General features: G+C 44.7%; 1 protein-coding gene across 12 annotated transcripts in view; it reads right to left on the bottom strand.

Annotated features, from left to right (window-relative positions):
* syne1a (spectrin repeat containing, nuclear envelope 1a) overlaps window positions 1-19,048 on the bottom strand; it is a 139,239-nt gene that overhangs the window by 76,208 nt on the left and 43,983 nt on the right. For all 12 annotated transcript variants that reach the window (XM_061754107.1, XM_061754112.1, XM_061754108.1 and 9 more), the window contains 24 exons: window positions 18,736-18,963; window positions 18,561-18,659; window positions 18,181-18,368; window positions 16,551-16,674; window positions 16,305-16,471; window positions 15,930-16,083; window positions 15,083-15,717; window positions 14,321-14,500; window positions 13,630-13,783; window positions 13,333-13,491; window positions 12,390-12,572; window positions 12,210-12,311; window positions 11,896-12,099; window positions 11,588-11,795; window positions 11,023-11,138; window positions 10,572-10,777; window positions 10,340-10,501; window positions 9,989-10,268; window positions 9,686-9,858; window positions 9,014-9,323; window positions 8,772-8,936; window positions 7,710-8,069; window positions 5,515-5,651; window positions 1,276-1,453 (listed from right to left, as the gene is read on the bottom strand). In XM_061754107.1, coding sequence (XP_061610091.1) covers window positions 1,276-1,453; window positions 5,515-5,651; window positions 7,710-8,069; window positions 8,772-8,936; window positions 9,014-9,323; window positions 9,686-9,858; window positions 9,989-10,268; window positions 10,340-10,501; window positions 10,572-10,777; window positions 11,023-11,138; window positions 11,588-11,795; window positions 11,896-12,099; window positions 12,210-12,311; window positions 12,390-12,572; window positions 13,333-13,491; window positions 13,630-13,783; window positions 14,321-14,500; window positions 15,083-15,717; window positions 15,930-16,083; window positions 16,305-16,471; window positions 16,551-16,674; window positions 18,181-18,368; window positions 18,561-18,659; window positions 18,736-18,963 — 4,872 coding nt within the window. The remainder of the gene's footprint in view (window positions 1-1,275; window positions 1,454-5,514; window positions 5,652-7,709; window positions 8,070-8,771; window positions 8,937-9,013; window positions 9,324-9,685; window positions 9,859-9,988; window positions 10,269-10,339; window positions 10,502-10,571; window positions 10,778-11,022; window positions 11,139-11,587; window positions 11,796-11,895; window positions 12,100-12,209; window positions 12,312-12,389; window positions 12,573-13,332; window positions 13,492-13,629; window positions 13,784-14,320; window positions 14,501-15,082; window positions 15,718-15,929; window positions 16,084-16,304; window positions 16,472-16,550; window positions 16,675-18,180; window positions 18,369-18,560; window positions 18,660-18,735; window positions 18,964-19,048) is intronic.

The following is a 19,048-nucleotide window of genomic DNA, read 5'->3' as shown; positions in this document are numbered from 1 at the left end:
CCCTCCATCCCTGCTAGTGCAAATGTACACCACCAATTAAGGGTGACGCAGTGTGGCTATCCGCCCACCCACCAGCCGTCGTGCCCACCCCTCCCACGCCGGCCCTCCTGGAGGTCAGCCATGTGGAAACATTGTTCCACATTCCAGGTCAATGATAAATAAAACATGGCTCTCTCTTTCTCTGCTGCCATCCACTCGGTGACATTCCCTCTCATCCTGACTAAAACCAACTTCTGAAGTAAGATGCACGCTAACACCCCTTCTTTGAAATCCTTGGTAACAATTGGACAAAAATAGAATATACCACTTTTTGTGTTATTTTCACGTGACTGGCTGCTGATAGATGCCTCCAACTTTCTTGTTGTGACAGACACAGCAAGGTAATTAGGAGTAAGGTAATTACTGAGAATGCCGGGACATCTACCTTCACAGACAACAACCTGCCTCTTAGCCAGGGGCCCTGTGGTGCTCCAGAGAGGCTGCCAGGACGTGAACACCTGCCAGCTTCTCAGAGGAAAAACAGTAGAAGAGGACGCTTCCAGAGGAGCTTCCAAAAAAGAGAATCCCTCTTATTCATTTTTCCAGTTATGGGTTTCCTATTCTTTTTGTTGATTCCCGAACAGCAAACCCCCGCTCGGGAAGAAACTCAGCTAATAGCCACCCCCAAAAATGTTTAGAATTGCCTATATTTTTATACAATTGTTTAAACTGTAAAACAAACACAAACGCTTAAATGTCATTTCAAATTCGTCTGATAACATTACTCATAAAAATGTATTGCTTACAGATGACTTGATTTCGGAAAAGTGCACTTCCAGTCCTGCACTTACTGTACGTGCAGTGAAGACTCTCCATAACTTGCACTAACAACCCAGGCTAAAGTTAGCTCGCCCCCTAAAACACAAAGCTTGTCTCTCAGTCCAGATGTCAACATACTTCCTCAATGTCCTATTATGCCAGGGCTTTGGCGCCATCTTTTGGCACTTTAGAGAGCATTACAGAAAGAGCACCAAAAAATGTGAATAGGTGAGTTTTTCAGCGAATGGCTAAGGGTAGTTTGTGGGGTTGTTTTTATATTAAAAGAAAATGTTATTTTCCTACATGTTTCATGTAAAAAGAAAAAAAAAATCCCACCAAATTAGGAGTTGAATGTGAGATGTAACTGTATTTGCTAGCACCACCACCAAGCATTTTAATTGTGATTTCTCTGTTAGTTAGTAAGAATACAGTATGGTAAACCTATAACGTCGAATCCCGTGTGAGATATGGTCTTACTTGTATTCTTTGCAGGGCGGTGGAGGCCTCTGCCACACTCTGCGGCACGTCGAAACATTTGGCGGTGCAGATCTTGGCGTTGACCAACCACTGCTGGAAGTCTCGCAGGGCAGCACGGAAGCGCTGCTCCAACAGGCGCTCCTTATTTTGGCACTCCCTGGATGCGCGAAGACTGAGACTGCGGCACAAAAGACGAAAGACGACGAGGGAACTTTGGTAAATGAACAAAGAGATGCAGACCAATACAGATGACTAGATAGTGTACATAATATACTGTCTTTACATTATAGAGGAGGGTGTTGTGGCTGGGAGATGAGAAGCACGCAGGTGGAGAGATGGAAAAGTGGGTGAAGTGGAAGCAATGGGGCTAAAGAGACAGAGTGGGGGATGGGGACTGGGGGTACGGTTGAGAGGCGACATATGAGCGGGGCAAGAGTTCACCAGGGTGATAATATGAGGGCTGACAGCATGATGCTGCGGGGAAAAGGGTGACGTAAAGACAACATGACAGGGATATTTAACAGAAAGCTAACAGGATGGTTATATGATAGAGGGTGGGATGTATCCTTTCAACGATACACTGGCACCATAAACAGGTTAACACTGTTTCCTTTTGTGTTAAGCACTCACCGGCCATAATATTAGGCACACGTTCTATTGCGCTCACAGATGGCAAACAAGACTATTTTGGAAAATAAACACAAGGTAACAGTTAGCCATCCCCATGGCTTAACGTACCCGTTGAGTCTGGTGTCCAGGCTGGAGAAGAACACGCTTCCCGCTCATGTTTATGCATGAATGGGGAAGGTCAAGGCAAGAGTGGGAGTTTGTTCTAAAACGAGTGAGGAGAGACTCATTATGTATTCACGTGGATAGCAGTAAACTTGTGTGGGGAAAGCGCACACGCACATCTGTTTTTGTGACAAACTGTCCCCGCCGCTAAACAACAGATGCAATCCAGACTGTGCCTCAGATGCCAGTTTTATTATTTGGACCTCATTGCTAAGATACTTTACTTCATCGTTTGCTTTTTGTAGGTACAGTTGTCACTCGTTCATTGTGGGGGATACGTTCCAGAACCCAAGTAAAGATCATATATTAACGTTATGATTTGTATAGATTTTAAATGTTTATGACCTTCCCCACAGTCTTACTACCTTTCTCCATACTCTCAAACACTTCCTATCAGGGTTGGGGCTATTAAACATTTTTAGAATGAACTATTCTCCCCATCATCCTATTGAATATTCAAGTAATCGCATACAAATGTATCTCGCATAACACCAATACAAAATGTACACGTGAGGTGCAGGTATTATTCTTGTCCACTTACAGTCAGCATCCTCATGTTCTGGACCAGGGGTGTCAAACTCGAATTCACAGTGGGCCAAAATTAAAAATCGGGACAAGGTCAAACTCAAACTCAATATTTAATGAAAAATCACTGCGATGTGCATGTTTCCCTTCTCTGCAGAAATGTAGCGTTAAAGTTTATCATATGACAACAAACTTACATTTTGCTTCAACACCGAATCTGGAATAAACAAACTTTAATATTATAAACACATGAGAAATCAAATTTACAATAAAAGACATCAGTGGTATTTTTGTTGTTTTGTATTTAAATATCCATCCATCCATTTTCTGAGCCGCTTCCTATCCCAGCTATCATCGGGCAGGAGGCGGGGTACACCCTGAACTGGTTGCCAGCCAATCGCAGTGTATTTAAATAGATAACAGGAATTCTTCTGTCGCTCTATCTTCTATTTATCTCTCCAACTACCTTTTTTTTATGTAAATCTTTTTTTTAAGGGCCAACGACAAAACAACCCAAAAAAATAAGAATGTCCTTCAATAAAAAGTCAAACTTCAAACTATTAACAGTCCCTGCCTAGGAGTTGATAAAGGGCATTAAAAAAAAAACATTAATTAAATTATGTTATATTCTTTGTTACAGCCACGTTGCTCCGCAAACGACAAATAGGTCTGTCTTTTACTTTAGTGAACTGCCTCCCACCTGTCTTGGAAGTGAACTGTTTTCCATCTTTTGTTCGGCCGTTTTTGGGGGAGGAGAAGTGTAAATTTGTCCGAGGTGACTGGTAGCATAGTTGCTAACGACAGCAATAGAAAGGGAAGGGGCGCTCACCGGTCTACACTGATGGGCCAACACACTAGCAAAGCATTCTGGGATTTGTAATATTAGTGGCACATGTGCTATATACTGGCGGGCCAGCTCTAATACACGTTTGATATGGTCTTGCTGGCCAAATAAAACTACATCGTGGGCCAAATTTGGCCCCCGGGCCTGAGTTTGACGTTTATGTTCTGGACCATAGTATCTGTGCCTTGAAAGTGTGTGGCTTTAAAAGGCGGGGCCTGGCCATTTGGCCGTTTGTTCAATAAAGCAACAGTGCACCATGTGCCGTGTCTATCCTTGACAACTTGTGGAGGCATTACAGTAAGTTCTAACTAACGGGTGGTAAGCTATATTAAATTAGCTAACAAAGTTTAAGCAATTGTGTAGGCTCGGTGACGTGCTGTTCTGTAAGATATGGTAAGCTATCCTTTATTAGTCCCACAATGGGTACATTTTCAAGCCAGTTCTGCTTTGCAGTAGCTACAGTGCACTTTGTCTTTTTTAAGTGTGAAATTTCTTCCTGGCTCGCGCTTATTGCTACGTAAGGCTGCAGTAACATTAGCCCGTGTAGAAAAATAATCATGCGTAGTAAAAAATGCATAATAACCCCCATCTCTTTCCCTGTAGCTACCTGAGAAACCGTCCAATAGCCAGAATTCTTTCTTTGAGTCATTTTGGTGTCCAGTGTACGTATGTCCACAGTATTCTGGATATCGAAGAGTGGGTTAAATATGCATGTAGAGCGCCGGTAGCCTCAATGACAGGAGAGACACAGGCCAAAACAACCACAGCAAACAAGCAGAGATGAGGCAACGTGTCGCTTAGCAACTAGTGGCTCCATCAACTTTCACCTTCGTCTGCTTGACACAGGTCACAATTTAAGATGGCCCCACACACACACACACACACACACAATCATCTAAATGGCATAAGCTTGCACAAACATTGCACACTAAACCTGCACACTCAGACTTCTGCGCTGTTCCCAGTTGCCTCTCTTAAAAGATTCATTGTTACGGAAAGAAAGAGGATGTTGTACAGCTTCGCATCATGTGCGCTGCATGCTCTCGTCATGTGCGGTCCTCCCTCGAGAGCGAATGATAAGCTGATATTGACGTTTTCAGACACTCGCACATTTTTCCAATATGGGAAATGCGTGCGAAGTGAAAAGCAATGAATCTGTCATTCACTTGCTTGTTGTTCTGATGCTCACGCATGAGGTCAAATGATGTGCAGTATTTGTTTAAAAAACTGGCACATTACAATAAGGGTATTCCAAAAAAGGAGTTTAGGTGAAGGAGGCGTGAATTGGAGAGGAGGTCTTCATTTGTACAAATGCTTGTGTATGGGAAGAGCGAGACACACTGATGTTGCTCCCGTGTTACAATGGGACTGGAATGTGTGACTCTCAAATTAACAGGTTCTTTTCCCCCCACCCACCGACTAACAGAGGTCACTGCAGTGGAACCTTCAATGTGGAGAATGTAGGAAAGTGGTTCAACTTGGGAGTTGGTCTCGAAAAATATGCTTCACGAGGTCAAAACTTGGGAGTTCAAACCAACATGAGAGACTTCACGCTATATTAAGCAGGTTTCATGAGTGTCATGTTGGAAAAGTTCAGAACCAAAATACTCTTGCTGCTTGGTACAACGTCATTCATTTGCGGTGTATGAGGAATCAATAAGCCTGTACCACTTCTAACAAATTGGCAAAGCAATAGAGCTCAATGTGTGGCTTATTACAGCTTATTAAAACGTAAGTCTTAAGTCTGTATAAAGCGTCAACCACATAATTAATAAGCAATGCATGAGCAATTATTGTGAAGTGGTACCGGGGAACTTTGGTGCCGCTTTAAAGAAACTGCTGACAGACATTTGCTATTTCTTCTTGACTATTTCATCATGATTTTGGTATTCTGCTGAAAATTCCATTGTGGTGATGTTATCTGTTCTTATTCCCCTGCTCTCACTTACACATTAACAACACAAGCATGAACTTCCTTGCCTACAGCCTCATCCTTGAAATGCACGCATACAGTGTAGAAAAACTCATCTTGAAACATACGGACAGCGTGTCGATAAAAAAAAATGTTGCCTTCTCACCTGTTGTGTTGCTTGATGAGAGCGGTGACGCGGTCGGACTGGGAGCCCAAGTCTCTGGAGTACTGCACCAGCTCGTTCAGTTGACCCTTCAACTTCTCTGCCATCGGCTCGACGCTTTGCAGGCCCTCCAGGATGTCCTAAACGACACAAAAACAACAGCCCAGCTGCCTCAGTGCGTGTGTGCGCGCGCATGACACCCGTCAATAAGTGCCTTCACATTCCTATTCACGCCAGGGCTCGATCCCCACACACGCATACTCACAGTGCAGCCCGTACAAAAGCATGTCTGTTCTTCAAGGCGCGAGGAAGAAGGCAGGAAGGAGGTGAGCGCAACGTCCTCCCGCTCTCCTCAGAGCGCCTCACACGCTGCACTCGGCCGATCATAAAATCCTGTCCCGTGAAATATGTGCAGCCTCCCTCACGCTCTGACGTAAGACCAATAAACATCCCTCTCTCCCTCTCGCTCTCTCTTCCTTCTCCTATCCCACCACTGATTCCCTCTAACACGTTTTACTCCTCCTCGCTCTGCCTCTCCACGCTCTCTCCCGGTGGAATTCAGCCGTCAGCCGGCACAGATGCAGGACTGCTTCAAAAAAAAAGGAGGCAGGAAACGGAGGCTGGAGGAGGAGAGAACGTCGGAGGCACTGACTCCTCCTCTGCGCCGTGCTTTTGACAGCATGGCCGAGGAGGCTTGAGGGGGGCAGCGCGAGGAGGGGGTGCTAACACCGTGCCGGAGAGGGAGAAGTCAAATTGTAAACATCCGGCAAGCGGCACAGCGAGCCAGACAGAAGAGAAAGCACGGAGGAAGTCATCACCGCACACATCAGTTCAAACAAGTGAGCGTGATCAAATGAGCGCCAAAACTACGGCTCCAACGTGAAACCCATTGACAACTTTCTGAGTTATATCCTAGCAAGTAAAATGATCCGGATGCAGATTAAGGAATCCAGATCATGAGCCAAAGCAAATCAATTTGTCCTTGGGGTATACCAAAGCTGGACACCAAATTTTATTGAGAACTATTCACCAACTTATTAAAATGAATCCAGTTTCCTCATCCTTATCCATCGCACGATTATAATCAAAAACAATTTCTGTCATTCCAAGACAATACACAAAAAATGATCTAACCAGAGTCCCGATCCACACTGAGAACAAAAGTCAATGAATCTGTCCTTGGATCATACCGAAACGAGACACCCAATTGATTATGTGTCTGTTTGGAAATGTTAGGAGGTACAGTAAGTCCCAATCCTAATCCATTTTGAAAACTCACTCACTTTTCCACCCATACTAAGGGTTTTCGCCGAAAGTAATTGAAATTGATTTGTATGTTTTTGGTGTATGCCTGTGTTACAAAAGTGATGCGGATCCTGATCAAGATCAAAAGTCAATCAATACGTCCACACACATTTCATATGAATCTGTTCATAAATTGATTCCAAGGTTTCTTCATGCATGTTACATTATTGGTTCTCAATCTTTATCCAAATCGTTAACAAAAACATATTCCATGTCATCAAATGTCTTCCAAATCTATTCAATTTGAGTTTTTAGTCATGCTGCCACACATTAGCAGCGATAATGAAAAAAAATCCAAAACAATCCTGGCTTGGCACCGAAATGTATTTTTTTTTCTTTTCTTAGCCCATCCCTCACCCTGCCACAAGGTTTTCACCTAATCCTGCTATGACAATCAAAACTGTCAATGACAACATAAGGTCCTTGGCAAAGGTGAACTTGTGGGGGGTGGTGAGGGGCTGATGGGAAGAAAATGAGGGCAAGTGATTGGATTGTAGCTGTCACTGTCTGGTTGTTTCAGTAAAGCTGATTTACAGACTAATGTGTTTTTTTTCTGATTGACAAAAGGAAACAATAATTGCAAATGGGGAAAGCAGAGTGCTTTGTGTTTAGTGTGTGTCTGTCTATGTGTGTGTATGTGCTTTCTGCTAACTGTGTTCGTTTATGCATGTATTCCATTTAACAATACTAATCACCTTTACCCAATTTAATACCGCTTTCCCAACCCAAATCACAGTTTATTATTATTTCAATATAAACACATGAACAATATGCAATTATTGGAAACTGCTGACATATAATGAATCCTAGTGGTGAGTTGTCAGGGCCAACAAGGCCTTCTCTGCTGGCCTAAACGCTATCAGAATCCCATGTTATTATAAGAAGGTCAGTACCTTAGCAAGCTGCCATCCCGCCACCGCTTCGTCGCCATTGCACTGTCCCTCGGCTCGAATGAGATCTTGGCTCCACCCCCTGACTCGAGCATCCAGGTCTTTCAAATCGTCTTCAAGACAGGAGGTCAGACGCTCGTATTCTTCCTCGGAAGCGGCGGCGGAAGCAAGTGCCCCCTCCAGGCCGTCTCTGGCCCTCAGAGCAGCGCCCTCCCATTGCTCCAGCGCCTGGGACAGCGCCCCCAGCTGCCGGTCCATGGCTTCGCAGCCCCCCGCCGCCGTGTGCTCCGCCGCGGACGTCGCGGTCCGTCGCACGATGCCGAGGCGCTCGCGGCCCTCGAGGAGTCGACACTCCACGCGCTCCTGATGATTGAGAGGAGGCAAAGTTGCTAAGGAAACCGTGGCTACAGAAACTACAACCTGAGGATAGGCAGCGATGCTATTTATATAGTCTCCTCTTTGTGTGTGATTTGACACCACCGTTGTGTGTGTCTGTTTGCATTCTTCACACTAGGGTTCCTCAAACACTAATTTATTATGTGATAATTAGGATCCAAGCGTGAAAATTAAAATGTAAATCAATTTCCCTGTTTGGCTAAATGACATACTGCTCTCCCTTACCTTTATTCACGGGCTAATAAACCAACTTATGAGTAGTGAAATGTGCCTCAGGAGGAATTTTTTAATGTATGACAGTGGAACTAACTGTGCTGAATCCACTTAAATTTCCTGCATATGTTGTCCTCCTTAATAGCCAATTAAGAAGTCAGGATTCAACAATCAGTTACCATAGCAAAAGCTGTAAGTGGAGCGATTGAGGAATGTCACAAGACAATTTAGCGTTGGTGCTCTTGGGTCATTGAGCCATCCATCCATTTTCTATAGCACTTATCCTTATTTGGGTTGGAGCTAACTTGAGCTGATCCCAGCCAGACTTTAGGCAAGAGGTGGGGGACACCAAATGATACATTTCCACACTTCTACATGAGTACCACACAGGAGGTTGTACAGAAACAGACCAATACTCATAAAGCATATTTCTGTAGGACTATAAGGACATCTCACCCTCACTTCATGTAGTTTCCTCTGGATAGAGGCGGAGTCTCCAGATGTGTCTGACCAAAGCTGTAGCTCCTCCCCTGCGGTCATCAGCCAATCAGTAAGCTCCCGGACAGCCTCCAAGTATTGCTGGTGTTCCAGCACAACGCTCTGTGCCAGGCGTACTTTCTCCTAGAGAAAACCCACAAATATGGCCCACATGATGTTTTTGGTGACATTAAGTAGTGATGATGCAATGTCCACCGCACCTCCACCAAAACTGCCAGCTCGTCGAAGTGCACCTGCAGCTGCGTTCGAGCGCTGTGGTTAAAAGCGACGTCACCCGTCTTCTTGAAGAGTTCTCTGGCTTTTTCCTCCAGACTGGACAAGGCCAACTGGTGGTCATCCATGTCGGCCAGAAGGGCTCGCAGTCTCTCCAGGTGCGAGGCCTTCTCCCTCGGCCCCGGCTGTGGGGCGAGGGAGGCGTGCACCTCCCGCTCCACGGCCTCCATCCAGCGCCGGAGTTGGGTCGTGTTTTCCAGGTACCCAGCCCACTGGGACACGGTCCACTCAAGTCGACTGATGAAAGTAAAACAACATTAAAGAATCTTCAATGAACATTATGTGCATGGTTTTGGGAAGTGGGAGGAAAACAGTACAAACATCACACAGGAGGGGTTGAACCTGGACCATTCGACTTTAAGGCTGACATGCAAACCGCAAGGACACCGTGCCACTTCCTATTATTTAAACACATACCATGACCATGACGAAATCTGTCTCTCTCGGTTACTAATTTGGGAGCAATTGAGGCCTCCCCACCTGTTTTAACATTACTTTGTAAATGAACCACACCACATTTGAGGCACCGTTTAGTCTTCTAATGGGGTCTGCAATTGCATACACATGGGCAGAGAGGTAGTTTGAACAGGACTTGTTACCTGTGGCAGCTCATGGCAGTCACAAGCAGCGTGGCCCAGGCATCCTCCACCTCCTGGAGCTGCGAGTGCACCACTTCCTGTCCGGCGGCGCCAGAGCTGCGCAGGGCCATCTCGCCCTTACCCATCGCCATATTCAGTTTGACCTCGCCCTCCCCTTTCAAAAGCAGGATATCCTGTGTAAACAAACACAGCCAGGTTGAAAGAATTTGTATTGATGTGTCGGGCAAGTTAAGAGTGTGAAGAAACAGCGCCCTCGAGTGTTGAAAAGGTTAAATGGCAGCAAATTTGGTCATTGATCCCTACCTGCACAGTATCCAGTCTCTGCTCCAACTGCTCCTTGGTGCCCATTGTGCTATCAACCGTGCCCAGCTTCTCCTGAATCTCCTCTAACCAGGCCCACACCCCCTGCAGGGTCTCCCCAAAGGCCTGGTTTTCCTGGCAGCCTCGCAGCCTCACCCTAGCGGCTTTGAGCAGAGCCTGGTGCTCCATCTGGAGCCGGCCCGCCACTCGGACCTCTCCTCCAGACCCGCGTCCTGCTTCGGACAAGGACTGGGCGTCCTGGATGACACGCTCAATAGTCTCTCTAAAGGAGAACATTAATATGTGACTACTTAACAGTTGATCAAAGGTAGTTTATGAAATAAATGATAATACCGTCTCGCTAAAAGCTGCTTATGGAGGTTTTCCACCCTCTCCAGTTCCTCTTTGGGGTCAGGGGCACCTTGTTGGCTGTCTGCCTCAACAACAGACTCCCTGTTGAGGCTGAGCTCCATCTCCTTAAGCCATTCTCTGACATTTTCTACAGCGTCATCAAAACTACAGAGGAGAGGAGTTAAGAATTCATTAATTTGGCAACAGCTCCACTGAAAATTGGTTAGTCCCTTACCTTTTGAGGAGATGAATGTTCTTCTCCAGGTCTTGTTGGCTTTGGGAACTGTCATGTAGGAAGCTCCCCCATCCTCTCTGGCAGGTGGAGAGGTGCTCCTGGAGCTGCGTTGCTTCGGCTTTTGGCAGGTGGAGGTGGAGCCTCTCTGCCTCCTCACAAACCCGAGAGAGATGCCCCTCGCCTTCTGACGTCCACTGTGTTGATGACTGAAAATGTAGGAGGGAAGGGAAGAGAGATTATAGTGGTTGAATTAAATCCAGGAGCTGGATTTAACGCAAAATCCAACTGAATCTGAGGCATCACACTACCTCAGGAGTGCAATAAATATTACAGGTAATCCTCAGAGGATTAAAGACAAGAGCAGGTCATATGTGGCCCGTGGACCATACTTTGCCCTACAGCCCTACAGCATCAGCAGAAAGGAAATAACAACACAATCTCTCAGTAGCACCTTCTTCAGTCTTTCCAACTTTGCTGTAAGGATGGTAACGTCTCCTGACTGATTTGAGCATTCTTTCAACTCCAACTTCAATCCCGACAGCCAGGAGTGGAATTCTTGGAAAAGCTCTGCTTGAGGGGGATGACAAAATAACAAACAAACACATGAAAGGGAATGCTTTAATAACTCCACCATATTGGAAAAGTGAAGAGACTGGAAGGGTAAAGAATGGCGCTGACGCAGGTAGGAGGGGTAGGCGCGTTAACACAGTTGCCCCGGCAACCAGACCCAAATGACTCCCTCGAGAGCAAATGTGACAAGAGCAACATTACTCAGCGAGGCACAGGTGTGTGTCAGAGCAGAGAGAGTGCACTTGTGTGCCAGACACTGATTGTCAATGAAGTCTGTGCCTCTGGGGTCAAATCAACACTAAATTTGATGCTAATCTCGAATGTGAACAGACTAGGACGGATTAGGTAAGATTAATTGGTTGATTTAAGCGCAGTTTCATGATTACTTTAAAAGTCGTAGTATATAAAGGGTCTATAATGAATTGTGTATTGGTGGTCTCTCTCACGGTTGACGTGGAGGTGCAGCACGTCCTGCAGGCTGCCCCTGGCCTTGGCGCAACACTGGGCAACCGCCTCGGTGCGCTGGGCGACGGCTGTGAGGTCGGCTGAGAGGCGAGAGAGCTCCTGAGAGGGATGCGACCTGCGTAAGGCGCTCAGAGCCTCTCGGGCTGAGTCCATGTCTGCCCTCTGCTGCTCAACGACACCCTGGAGACCCTGTGTGAGCATGAAGACATAACATACAGTGGGCCCCTGTTTATCGCTGGGAACACTGTAATGTCCAGAACAACCAACTATATATGATATGGTAGCATGCCTTAATAGAACCGATGGCATCAGGGGAGGTGGCTTCATCGAGACTCGATAAGGAAGCCTCGACATTTTCAAGCCACTCGGTCATCTGGGACATGAGGTCCTCCAGACGCTGCTTCTGGAATGTGAAGTAGGTCAACGAGTGTTTGGCCTGGTTGAACACCTCCTGAACGTGGACCAACTTCTTCCTCAGCTCGGACTCCAGGACCTAATTTAAGAGAATATAATGGACGCATGAATTTACCAGTCCACCATTTCTGGACATTACGTGGTTGTGTAGCCTTTGATCCATTTACAGTATATTATCAGCACATTCACCTGCATTTGTAAGGGAGTTTCCTCCAGTTTAGTGTGCTCCTTGAGCTCCCCAACTCTCCCATGCAGCGCGTCCAGCAACTGCTCCTTTTTCTCCATTTCAGCCTGTACATGAAAGTGAATAAATCTTAAAGTCACACCCACTATTCACTCTTCAACATTATGTTTATAGTATGAATTGACCTCAAAGGCGACGAGGCAGGCCTCTGTGTCGTTGTCGCTCAGGTTGGTGACACTGTTGGTGAGTTCAGCGATAGAGGTGGCGGTGGTCCATTGGTTCATTTCCTGCTCCATCAGCTTGAGATCATCCCAGAGGGTCACACAGTAGCCCAATCTTTCAGTGTTGGTTTGAATTTTCTCAGAAACCTGAGGGAAACAAGATCAAACAAAAGGTTTATAGGTTGATTTGTTTTCCTGTAATAAAAGCATTACTTTTTGCCAAGCAGCTGTAATAATACATATACTGTGGGCGTGTCAGTCAAAAATAAATATTACTATCCTTGTTGAGGCTAGGTCTTTGGATAAAGAGCTCTTGTATTTGTTCTTATTAGCAGTCCAATGTGGGTATATGTTTTACTGGGAGAAAACTCCAGCTTTATTGATTTGATGAATTTGAGTATAATAGGTGAGAGAGACTGCGGCACAAGACAACATGTCAGGACTTGTTTCCATTTCAGGCTTATTAGTAGTGCCATCTGAACACACAAGTCCCACAAAAGAAAATAACATGCTATTGTCAGGGAGTTCCTATTCTATTCTGAGGTCTATTGTTACCGTATTGAATATTTTGGGAAGATTTCATGGAACTGCACTTTTAAGATCAAGGCCAGCTGGCTCTAGCCTAGAGGTGCGGCACACCTTGGCCTGATCATGGACATATCACAGGGCACATATACAAAAATAGCCATTCAGAGTCACAATCAAACCTAGGGACAATTTAAAGTCATCATTGAAGGTCTGGAATGTGGGAGGAAGATAAATCCATCCAAGCATGGGGACGACATGCAAACTCCACACAGAAAGACCAATCTTGAGGTGCTAACCTCTTGTCCACCGTGCCACTTTAATTGTAATACTTCTTTTTAAATCTTGTTTGAAATTATTTAGGGAATTTCTTGTTACTTGCCTCTAACCATTGTGCCCTTAACGCCTCCATCTCTCTGTGGATGAGGCTTGTGTCACAGTCAGGAATGTGATCCAGTTCTCTCTGCAGGTCCTCCACTGTGCTGATGAGCTGGTCCATGTCCTCCTGCTTTTCTCTGAGCTCACCCAGCAGCGTCTCATGCTACAACGAAATAAAAAAAAAAACACCAATAACCACAGATCTGCCACTGAAGACTGACTAGTTTATCGAGTTAAACGGAGGTAAAACTACATTAGCTAACAGAACAACATTGCTGGTTCAGGACTAAGTAGTTCTCACCCGTGACAAGGACCTCCTGGCCTCTTGAGCATTGTGGTTGTGATCGGGCAGGTTGTGAGCAAGTGCATGGGATTTCGCCACAGAAGCACTGAGGATCGACCTCAACTGATGGGAACGGTGCAGGAGATCGAGTATCCCTCGACTCTGTTCCTGACTAATAGAGCAAAGACAAAAAGCTTTGACTAACGAGAGCAGCAGACTAACTAGAGAAGGCTGACCGTTAAGATCAATTGATAATTAATTGATATCATTCCCTGTAATCAGGTAGGCAACTATTTCTAATGAACATTTATAAAATAGCAACATATGGCATGATAGCAACCTTAGTAACAAAAGCGGTAAGGCCGATCGATAATGATTTTACATCTTATCTTTTTCTTTATTGCCAGTTTTCAGATATTATTTCTATTGAGAATTGATCAAATGCTAACATGCAAAGAGTTGGTATGCTAACATATAGCAAGATAGCAACCTGAGTAGAGAAACCGCTAAGGCAGATTGATAAAGATGTTACATCTTTCCCTGTAGTCAGGTGCTATTTCAAATAAAAGCTGACGAAAACACATGCTAACATATAGCAAGTTATACAGAGAGAATGTTAAAGTCACTTAATAAGGATTTTACATCTAGGCCTGTATTCGGCTCTTCAGCATTCACACAATAAGACGGGACTCTTGTATTTCGGACGGACCTTTTGGTGATGAGAGTCATGACGTAGTCCCAGGCAGCCTTGACCACATGAACATCTCTGAGGGCTTCCCCTGCCCGCTCAGTGTCCCTCTGGGCCAGCTGGCTTCCGTTCTCCTCTAACCACTGCTGGGACTGATGGAGGGACTGGAGCTCATCCTCCAGCTGGGCCAAGTAACGAAGCCTGGGAGACAGTCACAATGGTGGTGATGTTTTAACTACAACTACAGTTGTTTTCTACAATGTTTTCTACAATGTTTTCAATGTTTTCTACAACTACAGTACTGCAGTTGTAGAAAATCAAGCTAAAAGTTGCTCCTTACATGTATTTGGTCCTGTTGATATTGTTATGTGTGTGCAATAATTATTTGTTGGGTTAAGGTTGGTATTTGCAAATGTATTTCATAAAACTCTGACTGTGGCTTGTGTTTTAAAAGGTACTCAGCAAGGTTTCTTTTTTTGTATATAAGAACAAGATCCCAATTGACCTTCTGTGAATCATTGCTTCCACATTTAAATCAATTAACCTATAAAGCTGACTGTATTAGAGATGTGCACTTGATTAATTGCTCTGACCTTGAAAGAAAATCCCAGATGCACTGAATCTGCAATAAATGAACTATATCTACATGAGCTACAGCGATGGATTACTGTATAGTGAACCCATTTCATCGCAAGGGATACATACATTCCAGACCCACCCGCAATAGGTGAAAATCCACAATACAAAGACCAGTATTGCTATTACGTAAAATATCCAGTTTACCTGTTTTTAAATGCTTGCATTGAGATCTCTTCGACCACCTGTTGTCTTCTTGTTCTATACTGCAACGTCTCCAAATTATTCATTATCTCCACCTTCTTCCCCCTGAACGAGCTCCACATTGCCCTGAGGGCATCTGCTTCACTCTGCTTCCATCCCAAATTGCTTTGTGCCTCCTCCAGGGATGTGACGAGGGCCTCGGCCTGAGCCCTGCAGGAGGTTCTTCCATCTACGTCTTTCGAGGCACACAGGTGGAGGTGGGCCTTGCTCAGGTGTCCGTCCAACCCCACGGCCTCAGCCTCAAGCTGGGCTACGTCCCTCGTGACCTCTCCTATCAGGCGGCGGAGTTCTTCTGCTTTGAGTGGATCCCAGCTCCCTTTCCTCACCATGTCCTCGTGAAACCGGCCGACAGCCCCGGCTGCCGTTTCACGCTTCTCCAGGAAGGACTTTAACCCATTTAGGCACTTTTCACGGAGAAGCAGCAGACGTTCACATTCAGCGAAGGGTTGTAGGCAATCTTCTCTCCAGGCCTGGAGCTGCTGCTTAGCTTCTGGGGTGGAGCATGGAAGCATGGCAGACTCTCTTTGTTGGAGAGCCTCTCTTAGTGAAGAATAAGCCTTTAACCGAGAGTCGTGCTCCTGGAATTAGAACATTCAACATTTCCATTAACTCCTTGGTAAGTAGGACCGGCAGGTAGATACAGCGGAGCCTGTGCGGTCGACTCGAATCTATTCAGGGAGGCTAGCTGATCTTCAGTTTGTTCAGATGTCCATTGCATTAAGCCAGTGTGGGAGATTATAAATATCAGAACAAGCACCTTAAATACAACTGACGACAACAAATGTCTCACCTTGAGCTCTGTGAAGGCACCATCGAGATCAGTAATATCAACCCGAAGAGAGCTTCTCAAGACAGTTGGGCATTTTTCACTCTTTTGGCTCAGTGTCAGAAGAGCTTCAGTGAAAAGCTTCAGCTGTGACAACTGACACTCCAGCTGCTCCCGTCTGAAAAAAAAAAAAAAAAATACAAAAAAAATCAAGTGTCACATATAAGGCCTCGATTTTGAGTCAGGAAGCCAGATAAAACCCACAGAAGCCAGAGGAGAACATGCAAACACCACGAAGGAAGATTTGTGAGGCAGACTTGCTAAACGATAGTCTACCTTGCTGCCCTGTGGAAGTCCTATAACTGAAAAATCATTGGATTATAAATGCATTATTATTACCTGTGTGTGATGTTGTTCTTCAGTGAGATGTATCTCTCCTGCAGTTGGGTGAGATCGTCATTTAGCTCTTGGACTCGAGCTTCGGATGCAGACGGGGAGAGACAGAGCACGATATTTAACAGACCCTGAAGTAGGGCGTCATTGGAGGAGGTTTCAGTCTGCATTTCCTGTAGAATAAAAATGTAGCAGCTCAATCTCGATAGCAAAAGGTAACAACAGTGATGGATAATTCAAGAAAAATGATACCTGAATGTGTTGTAGCTCCATCGTGAGCTTCACCTTGTCTGCAGAGAGCAACTTGTCAGCTGGATAGCAGACACACTCGCAACCATCCAGCCAGCTTTTCATGGACGAGTTTTCCTTTTCAAATCTGTTGATTAAAACGTATCACACATCAGACCCAAGAGCGCAAATCTCCGCCAAAGCATAAACATCTGAGTGAGCAGCTCCAGACATGTAGGTGGTGGTAACGTACATTACCAAGTGCTTGATGAATAACAAAACAACTCAAGGATAAGAAGCTAAGTGTGCAGTTGTCCATTGATTTAACGCTGCATTCGAGACCAGCGGGAAATCAGAACGATGATGCCAACTATAACACGCTTATTAGGATGTACTGGCTGGCATTGTGTCATAAAAGCGCAACAATATCTTGTATTGTATTATTATTGTAGTGTAGCCATGCACACACGTGTAACGTGTAACAGATGAGATTGAGGAAACCCACTAAAATAATACAACTCTTTCAACACAAATACAATCCACTTATAAAAAGAGTCTCTTCAGACTAGGGAATATCAAGCCTCATATACCATTTGACAGGGTCATTATTATTTCCTCATGAATAAAACAAAGAATGCAGACGACGGCTCTCGTAAACACATAACAATGATAACAAAAGCGTGTTATTAAAATAGAAGTAAGTACGGCTGACTGTGCTATAGACAAGATGCAGTCAAAGATAATACGTCGCTCATTTGGGAAACAAAAGGGTTGGGTGGGTGGTGGTTTTGAACCGAAAGCAATAAAAAAAAGCAATAGCAGTGCTCATACAATCGTAATTAGATATTGCAGAGAAACAGTCAGACAGTAAGTAAGGGCTTCAACTGTCAAGTCAAAATTGTTTCCCACTAATTTTCTTTCGCTGTAGCGCCACACTTATAGTCATTTGTTGCAAAAATAATAAGCTAATGAACAGTTTAAGTGGATATAAAAAGGCCACACTCTCTTGTCCAAATGGCAGGTTTATGTGATATAAAGAAGATTTAATGTGACATTAATGTGACCTATAACCTGCACAACTCGATTAAAAAAAAAAACATTTTTTTTTTAGAGGGGAAACAAAAATAAACAACTATGGGCCGCCGCACACCGAGCGATGCTCTTAAGTTATTTTTGCCGCCTCTATTCAAATTACTATTGCAAACACATCATCAGTAGAGTAAAACTAACCTGCCTCACGACAGTCTAATATGGTAGGATAACTTGTGTTTTAGTCTCATTGACAGTGTCAATAACATTTGGATTTCACTCCAATCATCAATTTGATAGCTTCTGTTCACAAGCTGTCGCCTCTGCAATCGATATGATAGCATTTGCTATTAGCCTCTGTTTGTTAGCAGTGAAATGAGCTGTTATAATCTTCAGGAGGCCTGTGACAGCTTCATTTATGACCACTTTGAAAGATGTTTGTGCCTATGAATATGTTTAAGGCTACGAAACCTGTCAAACCAGTTTATAAATATTAATATCAGCTTGAAAGTTACAAAATAAAGGACATTCTGTGTAAAGAAATCTTAACTAGGATGGAATATCTGTCTTAAAACTATGTATTTTTGCATTTCATAAAGAAAAACACAGACCAAAATCGCGGTACCTTTGCCACAGTGTTAGAAGGCTCTCTAATGTCGATTGTTTCTCGCTGGCCTTTTCCAATAACTCTCCTTGCAGCTTGTGGAGTTGAGGCACTTCTTGCGCCAACTTGGTGCCCTCTCCCAGCCTCCTCACAGCAGAACACAAAACCATCAGTTTGGGCTTCAGCTGCTCCACCGACTGGCACACCTCCTGGAAGGAGGATCAAATATGATAGCCATCATTTCTATGGCACTTATCATCATTATGGTCAATCACAGAGGTACATAATGTTCATCTGGAAAATATTCACTTCACACAATCCATTTTTTCCACAACTTGTTATGTATGCTACTACCTTTTTATATTTTGTAGGTTTTTTGGTTTTTTTTGCACTTTTCTTACCGCGTGACTCTGTAGGTTCTTGTACGTCTGTGATGATGATGAGCAAAATATGACGGGTGTGTCAAGTTTCTCTTTGAGATCATTCATAGTTTTCTTGACCTAATGGCAATAAACACACAATCAGGTGAAGTCAAAACATAACCAGCCAGTCTTTTCTGCGTACGTTCCTGAATACCTGCTCCAGGTTATCGCAGCACCTCTCCCTATAGGAGGCGCTCTGGTTGAGCTGTCCCGCAAGCTGCTCTGTTTTCTCCATCAGTTCTTCCCAGGAGCGCCTCATCTGGGCGAGCCGTGCCCGAATACATCCGGTCTCTCCGGGGCTCACAAACCTGGACAGCGCCTCACAGTCGTTCTGCATGTGGAATAGTGATAGTCTCCTCTCCTCTAAACCTTCTGACACAGCCTGGAGGGATGGAAGAAGGTACAGTAAGTGGGTGTTTGGAATCTTTACATGGAACGTAAATAGTTTTTGAACTTATTGCCATGAG

This window comes from Phyllopteryx taeniolatus, chromosome 18, assembly GCF_024500385.1.
Source record: "Phyllopteryx taeniolatus isolate TA_2022b chromosome 18, UOR_Ptae_1.2, whole genome shotgun sequence".
Taxonomy (NCBI): domain Eukaryota; kingdom Metazoa; phylum Chordata; class Actinopteri; order Syngnathiformes; family Syngnathidae; genus Phyllopteryx; species Phyllopteryx taeniolatus.
Note: the sequence above shows the minus strand (reverse complement) of the source record. Positions and strands in the feature narration are given on the sequence as shown.